General features: G+C 34.7%; 1 protein-coding gene across 1 annotated transcript; it reads left to right on the top strand.

The window, feature by feature from the left end:
- The first annotated feature begins 462 nt into the window (after positions 1–462).
- On the top strand, positions 463–8944 carry LOC104540519 (chromosome unknown open reading frame, human C9orf41). The gene is made up of 5 exons (XM_010184348.1): positions 463–655; positions 5687–5865; positions 7499–7612; positions 8187–8290; positions 8581–8944. The coding sequence occupies exons 1-5, from the start codon at positions 582–584 to the stop codon at positions 8680–8682; spliced, it is 573 nt and encodes a 190-aa protein (XP_010182650.1). The 5' UTR covers positions 463–581; the 3' UTR covers positions 8683–8944.
- The last annotated feature ends 891 nt before the right edge of the window (positions 8945–9835 follow it).

Raw genomic sequence — 9835 nt, 5'->3', positions numbered from 1 at the left:
GTTGCTGAGAAGTTAACTACATTAAGGTTTTTACAGTGTGAAGTGATCATCAGTTTATGGAAATTCCGTGCGCTTTGTGTTTCTGATCTGAAAAGACTTTATTTTTCAAGCAATATAACCAAGATTTCTAGATTATTTACTAGTTATCAGTTTGCCTCATAGAAAAATACATACTGCTCTGTGATGATGTTCGTTCTTCAATTAATTCACCTTATAGTTATCAAGCTAAAAATCTCTTTAAGTTTTCAGGAAAAAGGTATGTTTTGTAATCACGATCTATATTGTGAATGAGGACTGTATATGTTCTTTTGAGTAATTTTCTGTGAATTATTTTGACTATACAATTAACCAATCTGATTAGAACTGACTCAGTTTGCATTGAAAAAGTAAAGTAACACAGGAAATACATTATAATACATAAGTATATGGGGAAAAAATGTTTGACTGGCCCTCTGTAAGTTTTGTTTAAGAGGTATCAGATAAAGACTTAACTATTATTTTTGTTCTGTTGCAGGGATTTCTCCAAAGTTAATATCCTGGTACCTGGTGCTGGGCTAGGTAGATTGGCGTGGGAAATAGCTATGCTCGGTTATGCTTGCCAAGGAAATGAATGGAGCCTCTTTATGCTCTTTTCTTCTAACTTTGTTCTCAACAGGTACATAGCTTATGTTTTACTTGCTGATTGAAATCTAGGGAGGCAAAATTATAAATCAGAAAAACTTGAATAAATAAACTGAAAGAATAGATTTGTAAGTCCTAACACAGGACCCGCATAACCACTTTCTAGAATGTTTTAATGAAAAAATAAATTGGTGTGATAAACGGGGAAGGGAAGCATCGTATCTGAGTCATTACCATTACAGTAGGAAGCAGGGCTTTTAAATTATGAGACTTAATCTCTAGATTGTACCACAGATTTTCTACACAATCTTGAGTAGGTTTTATGGCTTATTTCACATCTGTTTCTGTAAAATGCATCTCTATCTCACCAGTGTCAAATATAGACTAGTGTATATATGTATGGTATTTAATGGTGGTGATTAGTAACAGGGGAAACCTGTTAAAGCCTTACATTCCATACTACGATTTTAGGCACTGTTTCAACATGAAAAGCAATCTCCAAAGCACATAGAACCACTTCTTAAGCAAGTACTGTCACTGAGTAACAGTTAAAATAATATAATTAATAGTCCTACAAAATCTGAATGTAGTAAGTTACACTTTATATGTTTAGTCTGGAGCAGCATTTCTGTATTTGATATTGTATCACTTGCATGGGAAGTTACTGGTTTCATCATTAACTCGTTAGAAAGGAAAGGGCAGCAAATGCAACTGTTCTTTTAAGAAAGAGGATGAGAAGGCTATGGGTGGGCACATATGAAAGAGGTCTGGGAGGAGGATATTCTGTGTTTTAGGGGAGCTGGTACCACGTTCAGAGACAAAATTTGCCAGTTCACTCATTCTTTAATGTGAAATCATAGAATCACAGAATGCTTTGGGTTGGAAGGGACCTTTAGAGGTCATCTAGTCCAACCCCGCTGCAGTAAGCAGGGACATCTTCAACCAGACCAGATTGCACAGAGCCCAAACCAACCTGACCTTGAATGTCTCCAGGGATGGGGCCAACCTGTTCCAGTGTTTCACCACCCTCATTGTAAAAATATCTTCCTTATATCCAGTCTAAATTTACCCTCCCTTAGTTTAGAGCCATTACTCTTCGTCCTGTCACAACAGGCCTTACTAAAATGTCTGTCCCTAGCTTTCTTATAGACGCCTTTAAGTACTGAAGGGCCACAATAAGGTCTCCCTACAGCTTTCTGCAGGCTGAAAACACCTGAACTATTGGCTTGTATTCTATATATCATGATGTTAATGGAGCCCTGTTTGTAGACTGTTTGTCCACAGCAGACTGTTATGTTCTTAAATTTGTTAATAGCTTACTGTTCTAAAACAACAAGGGAAAGCACTTCATTATGGCTGCTGCATGTCTGCTTAAAACAGTAATGGTTAATGTGATGACAATAAATATTTGCTCGAGATTTGTTCTTTTTCTTATGTTATTCTTAAATTACTCATCTGATGGTGAAATTGTGTATTACAGATGAGCTGATGTAATGCCTTGCAGCTACTGAAAAGAGGTCACATTCTTACTGTCCTTAGCTGTACAGCCCTGCTGGGTCTTACGCTCCTTGGAACTTTTGGAATTATTCAAAGCAGCATAAAACTATTCATTTCCTATCTTTGGGAACACTGATCAGCTGTCATACTTGCTCAAATCTGAAAGTTAACTTCACCCATAATTAGCTCTGATGACATATTTTTATATTCCATAAATGATGAGTCTTTGGCCTATGTGTGGAATTCTCCTGAAGACCCTTGCTTAGCGTATGATAGTAATAATTCTTAGCATCTAGTGCTCATTAGGTGTTTTCTGTGTAAGATATTTAACAAAGAGATGTATATGCAGTAGTCTTGCTAGAAGTGCTAGATTTTAGACAGCAAAATTGGATTTTGCTCAGCTGCTGTAATCTTCATCTTTTCTGAGCAAGTTATCAAGTCTCCTTGTTAGCATGGAAGAAAATAACTGCTAACCTGACTCAATTTCAGTCAGTTTAGTTGAAGCCCAACTGTGGGCTTGGGATGTCTATTAAGAAAGTTTTAGGGACTCTGAGGACCTTTCATTTTAGTCTTAAGTGGCTGTTCCCAGTTAGCCATCTGAAATGGGCATGTTTGTGTTCCTGGAACTGGGAGAAAAGGCAATGATCATTGTGAGCTGAAGATAACAGCTCAGGAAGAGTGGTAAGAAAGAAGGATTTTGCAAATTAGTTTTTAACTGCATTCTTAATTAATTTTTGTTTTCAGTTGATAAAACATGAAGATTTTGCTAACGTGCTTACAGTTTGGATCTGTCTTCTTTCTCTGACCTGGGTTTATTTTTAGGAAGACAAGGTACTATATTGAGTGTCAAGCCAGCTACTACAGTTGGCTCCTAGATGTGGTACAGTGACTTAAGTCTTCTGTATACAAAGCAGTATCTGCTGATTTTTACTCATGTAAAAAAACTTAATTCTCTTAAATTGTGAACGTTTGTTACTGTGGATAAAGTTGCATAGCATGTTGTGCGCATCAAAGTGTAACTGTGGTCACTGTATGTATTTGAAATTAATTAGAGTGCATTACTCCATTGAGGAAGTTATAATTTTAAAATGAAGTGACCCTGGACTACTTAAGCTACAATGGCTTCAAGCCCTCTGCAGTCCTTGTATGGGAAATCGTGCCTTTTCTTGTATGACTAAGGTTGTTTTTGCTGGTGTCTTTTTCTAGGGTTTAGATGATTTCTGGATAGAATGACAGATGGCAGAGATGATCATTGGTGATGTAGACACACTTAAATGTTTTGGAAGAGCAAGAACTGTGAAAAGCATAATCTGTTTTTCTGCCTCTGGGAAGCATACCAAGATTTTCAGGCAGTCTAGAGCCACAGCACACGTTACTTTGATACCTGACAGGAGGAGGCACACCACTAGGGTGGTACCTGTGTGGAGGAGACAGGACCAGCTGGTTGCTGACTTGCTTCTTCCTGCAGCTGGAGATTTAGGGCACAGGCCAGTACCCTCAGTGCAGCAGCCCTTCAGAGCAGTTGCTCACAAATATTTGTGAAATTTGAATATAGAATCACTTTGTACCCAAGCCAGAGTAGTATTAGTTTAAAAAAAGCTTTAACAAATACCAGTACAATTCATGCTAATAATTGGCTAATCTTAATCTTTACTTTCTGGAAATAGTGTAATTTTAGATAAATCTTGACACTTTGAGAAGGCTGCTTAATTGTAGTTGTGGCGTGTGCATGAGTGCCTTAGGATGAAAACAGTTAAGCATTGTATCAATGGTCAGAAGTAAGATTTTTACCTACACTTTTTTTATCTTTTCCAGAACTGCCTTTTTTGACTCAATGTTGAACAGTAAATGACCTGCCCCTATGGAAAAAAGTGACATGTCACACTTATCGGTGTTATATCAGAACTTACATCATATATCTTTTATTGGGAGGATGGAATTGTAAAGGACTGCAGTATTTAGTTTTGAAGGATAAATTACTGAAGCTGGAAAGGGAGGTTTTCAGGCTTTTTATATAGAGAGGGATTGGTCTTTTACACTAAATTATGAATTCCTTTTGAAACTATTTGAAAGTTTACATGAATATACTTTGTGCTGGAGAAAAAAAAACCACAGGGAGGTGTGTGTTCCCTTATAGCTCAGAAGAAAAAACCTTTCTAATCTACTCAGTTTTCTTATTTTCTTTACCTTGCTTTTGAGGAAATTTTTATTAAGGAAAAACATTCTAGGGATAATACAAATTGACTGGGAGCACATGGAGAATGCTAGAAAGGTGAACACAACTTACGTTGACATGGGTTTTTCTTGGTTTGTGGGGTTTGTTTTCATTTTGTTTTGTTTTATTGTTTTGAGTTTTTATTGTTTGTTTGGTTTTGTGGTTTTTTTTAACCAAAATAGAAATGTCTTTCTAGAAGAAAATTATAGCCATGTTACAGGGTTTTAACCCTGTTTTTTTTTTTTTAAATTTTAACTGATTGCATATATCTGAATGTTTATTCATTATATATGGAAACAGTTGATAAGCACAATGTACTGCTGCTCTAATCAGGTTGGTTTTGTATTTTTTTTTAAACTGATAAAAGGAAATACAAATATGACATGAAAGTAAATGTTACTTCAGAAACTTACCACAGATGTTTTCTATCCACCAGGCGAAGGAGTGCACTTTCTATAACTCAGTAGATTGTTCGTGATTTATGAAGTGTTTGATGATACGTTTTATGGGACAGATGTGTCCTCTATTGTCTGTGGAAGAAAATGGCTTTATTTTTTAAATTACAAACTGATTTTACAGGACTATGGGAAAAGCTGCTTTTCATACTTTAATGCTATTTTTTATCACTTTTTAAGATAAGATTTTACTTACTTGGTCATGTCAACAGACACATTTTGTTTTACAAATATGTCTGCTTACTGTAATTGCAGCATTCCAGATGTTACAAACTTAAAATTACATGTAGTGCAAAACTACTATGCTTTGCAAATTTTTTGAAATCTAAAAGAATCCTTTCAGTTAGTGTCTAAAAAATGCTTTTGTTCTGTTCTGCTTCAACCCCACACCCCCCATTATTATGGTTTACAAAATACAAAGTCTAGAATGAGAGCAGATGTTTCCAATAAAATTCATGGAACTAATGTTACTTTTCTTTTTGTTTTTTTTTGAAGTGGAAATAAATTACCCAGAAAGACTTAGCTTTACTGAATATACTAAATCGTAGATTTCATTACTCTTAAAAAAGAATTTTATGCACTTTCTTTTCAGTGAAGAAAGAAGTCAGGGATAATGGTAAAAAGTGGGAAAATAAAGTTGTAAAATTTAAAAAAGGCAACTATCTTGTGGTGATAATTTGCGTGTCAGAGTAAAATTGGTTTTTACATCAGTTTGTAAATAGATGGGCATTCTGAAATGTTCTGAATTAGGTAAAGTCCTTTTGAAAACTGTTGCTTTTGCCAAGTACTTTATCAACAAAGCAGGGGATGTTGGTGAAAGTCTTTGACTCCTACATTTCTAAATAATTGATAAGCAACTGGTTGAAACTGTTGATTAGTTGATTTCTGTATTTTGCAGATGCTCTGAAATTAACTCATGTAAGCTTTATCCCTGGATTCATCAGTTTAGCAATAACAGAAGATCTGCTGATCAGATACGTCCAATTTATTTCCCTGATGTTGACCCTCACAGTCTTCCTTCTGGTTCAAACTTCTCTATGACAGCAGGGGATTTTCAAGAAATTTACTCCGAGTGCAGTGAGTAAATGTAAACTTCTAGGCTATCGATGTAACTGTTTTTTCACTGGTTTTTGCTGTGGGACAGTTGGTAATTACAAATAGAAGGGAACTGTATCTCCAAGCATTGAGCAAAAAGTACCAACTGTAGCAAGATTTTCTTATTCTTTTCTTTTCTTGGTTATAAAAAAATATGGACACCTCCTTGCCTAACAGATCTTTGTTGCAGTGGTCTCTTTCAGAATAATACAGCGTAGTATTGTTACGGAAAGTTTTACTTGATTTAGAAAAGTGATGTTACAAAGGAAGCAATGTGATTTTAATGCAAAAAATAAAAAATAAGAGGTTTTTTTGTTGATTCATTTCCTCCTTGTAAAAGCAAAGCAAGCTGTTTCAGTAATAGTAAATTATAAATGAAATAAACATACTTACTGACTGTCAATAGTAAATATTTCTGAGACATGTTACGAGGATGATGATTATCAAAGATTGAGACTTCTGTCAGTATAAGTAATCTTATTCTTTTTCTTGTGGTAGCAGGTTAGTTATGCTGTCCTCATGACAGCTACAAAGTAATGTTTTGTGACTAACCTAATGTTGAATTAACCTGCAGAAGACAATCTTTAGTGCCTACTCTACCAATTATGTATTTAGGATTTGATCAAGGGTAGCACTTACCCAGTTCTTTTATATGAAGTCTAACATTCTAATATATGCATGTTTAGGAGTTACTATTTTTTCTGTACACTGTATTGGATTATCACCCCAGACAACTATTTTCTGTTTCCACCTTCCTTTCTGTCCCTTTTAGATCCATAGCAGTTTTTGTTACCAGGATTATATAGCTATTGATCTGCCCTGTACTGTGCTGCTAGACTTCCAGGTGTTTTCTTGTAGGAGTCTTCCTTGTAGTAGGTTAAGTTTCTGAAGGTTCTGTCTTATGTCAGAGCATCTCATACTGGCTTAAGTTTGAGGCTTAATTGTTTTATTTACAGAATTTAAAACTTGCCATTTCAAGGTTGCATGTTTAGAGAAAACCAGGGAGACTCATACTTTGAAAGATCCTGCTTGTTAAATTCACTAGTAAAAAAACAGATGGAGAAATATTCAGATAATGAATAAAATGTTTTAAAGCTATGTGATTTGTCAAAGTACATTTTGGTGTACAGACTTGTATTGATCTAGATATTAACTAGAGAAACACAAAATCACAGGGTATTTTTGCAGTTGTATTTCTAACAGTTGTGGAAATAAAGCTCATAAACAGGCGAGTAATAGTACACTTGGCCCTTCATTTATATAAAATGTGTTATAATCTTTACATTTTACAGTATATAATATAAATATGTCTCATACAGAATGAACAAATTTATAAAATGCATCATTAATAAATACGTATAATATTTTAATGTGTATGTGTCTATACACAGACACACATATGTATAGGTCACACAAACCCAAACTTAACTGTTGTTAACATAAACCAAAATATTCTATTTACTTATATTTATTTACAAATGAAGTTAAGAGCCTTCAATTGTTGTTTGTTTGAAGGTAATGCTGACTGTGTAAACAAATACTGGGGTTAAATGATAATGTTTCTGGCTCTGTAAAAGTTTGAAACTAACCTGTATAATTTGCTTTTTTTGTGCAGATACATGGGACTGCATAGCAACTTGCTTTTTCATAGATACAGCACATAACGTTATTGATTACATAGACACTATATGGAAAATTCTAAAGCCTGGAGGAATATGGATAAATGTAGGCAAGTGTGACCAACCTCTCTCCCTGCTAGCCTTGACTTAAGTTTGATCACATGACTGGCATATAGTACTTGAAGAGAGTTGTGGAGATGAATGTGCTGAAAACTCTGTAGAGCTAGAATCCTCTAGGGCTTGGAAATTCTCTCAGATGTGTTCAGAATATGTCTAGATGTTTGCTAGTTGCAATCAAGTCAGTTGATGTGATTTTTAAATAGCGAAGTAAATCGTCCCAGTGATAGGTTTTGCATTCATACATCAAACATTTATTTGACAAATGTTGTGTCCTGCTTGGTTTTTTTGCTGTTTTTCCTGTTCTGTGTATAAATACATCCTTGCATTTTTTGTCTTAATCTGTTGTCTAATTTGTACTGTGCTTCTAAGCAGAAGTTTTGGCAATGAGATTTGGCTGAAATTTGTTATAAAAATATTTGAGTGATAGCAATATGGGGTTTTTTTGGCTGTGTTTGAATAAGTGAGTCTGGATATAAGCATTTTTCCACTTGCACTGTGTGCTTTTGATTTTTAAAACATTTTTGTCTTTCTAATAGCCATTTCTGTTGTATCTTTATATTCTAGGACCTCTCCTTTACCACTTTGAAAACTTGGGAAATGAACTTTCTATAGAATTAAGCTATGAGGATATAAAAAATGTTATACTGCAATATGGATTCCATATAGAGGTAAGAAGATGCTGTAGTTTGTAATAAGTAGGTATTGGTATAAGCCAGACAAATGCCTTTGAATAAACTTTTACCTTAAATTTAGTTAAGCATAATGGCATATAATTGTGTCTTCTAGGAGAATTAAATATTTGTAAGTGTGCTGCCAATTATTTGCTTTCCTCATTTTTTTAAAAAATTGTATAGATAGGCCTTAAAATCTGGTAAGTTTATAGCATTCTCTTATTAAGAGAAACTTGTGTAGTTTTTGTACAGAAGGTGTTTTGAAACCTGCTGCTTTTTTTTTTCAGGTGGAGAATGAATCTGTACTGTCAACTTACACTGTGAATGAACTCTCCATGATGAAATACTACTATGAATGTGTGTTGTTTGTGGTGAGAAAACCAGAATAGAAGTGGTCTGAATTAGGTTAATCAGGAAAAAAATGTTGGCTTGAAAGCTAGAAATGAAGATAAAATGGACTGGGTGACGTCTGGACAAAACCTCAAATCAGTGGTGCCTTCTTGTTCCTAACAGGATTTAGATAGTGTCTATTTTCTTAGTATCTCTGTTGCTATCCGGACATGTACTATGCCATGCATATTTTTAATATACTTGAGGAAAATGGAGGAGGAAATGTTCACATACCTTGTCTTTGTGCTATGGAATGCATTATAAATAAAAGCAAAAATGTTCTATTGAGAATAAAATTAATGTTTGCCATAACTAGGCTAATTCTCTGCATATGCTGCCTCATTTTTAATAAATTAAAAGATTTTCCTTTTTCTACTTTCTGATGTTAGGAATGCATAGAGGTGCTTACTGTACTAGATGCATCACATTTAGGGAAGTATTTCTAAACATACTTAAATTAAGAAGTCTGAAATGGTGGGAAAGTGTTAAAATTATTCTTGATATAGTAACCATCAGAACTGTTACAGCATTTTCTGTGGAACTGAAACAAAGTAGATTATTGTACAAATTCTAATTTTTCACTGTACCACTGTTCACAATTGAAACAAAACACAGAACCTGTAGGCAATTTGAAATACTATGTGAAAACAGAATACTAAGTCAAGAAACAGCAGCATGTCAAAGAGAAGCAGTAGGTTAGCCTCAGTTCAGGAACACCACCAATTTTGATTAATCTCTTAGTGTTGAAGCTGAAATACATTAGATGCTTTGTCATCTTAAAATACATTCATTTTGAGCCACCAACTTACTGCTTAAGCCAAAACAGTGAAGGAGTATTTTCTGTTAAACATAATTAGCGGAAGGTGAGCTCTATTTCTTTTTTTGAAGTTGATAACATAGCAGAGTTATGCATGCCATGTGCAGGTAATGCAACAGAAAAATACCTGTTACTCAAGAGGGGTGGGGGGAGTGGAGTTACATGTAAATAATGTGCTGTAACCTTATCACCTCTGCTTGAGTCAGCATATGCAGGCCAGCTGACAGACAACTTCGCTGTAACTTCAGGAACTTTACCCTTGTGACTTCTTGGTTCCTTATCCTAATGTGTTGGGGTTTTTTTCCTGGCAGATGTGGCTTAGGTAAATATTTAAT

Source organism: Mesitornis unicolor, unplaced genomic scaffold, assembly GCF_000695765.1.
Source record: "Mesitornis unicolor isolate BGI_N332 unplaced genomic scaffold, ASM69576v1 scaffold34035, whole genome shotgun sequence".
NCBI lineage: Eukaryota > Metazoa > Chordata > Aves > Mesitornithiformes > Mesitornithidae > Mesitornis > Mesitornis unicolor.
Note: the sequence above shows the minus strand (reverse complement) of the source record. Positions and strands in the feature narration are given on the sequence as shown.

Coding starts and splice junctions, on each gene's coding strand:
- LOC104540519 (XM_010184348.1), top strand. CDS start 582: ATGCTCGGTTATGCTTGCCAAGGAAATGAATGGAGCCTCTTTATGCTC. Junction 5,866..7,498: donor AGAAATTTACTCCGAGTGCA/GTGAGTAAATGT, acceptor TTTTTTGTGCAG/ATACATGGGACTGCATAGCA. Junction 7,613..8,186: donor AGGAATATGGATAAATGTAG/GCAAGTGTGACC, acceptor TTTATATTCTAG/GACCTCTCCTTTACCACTTT.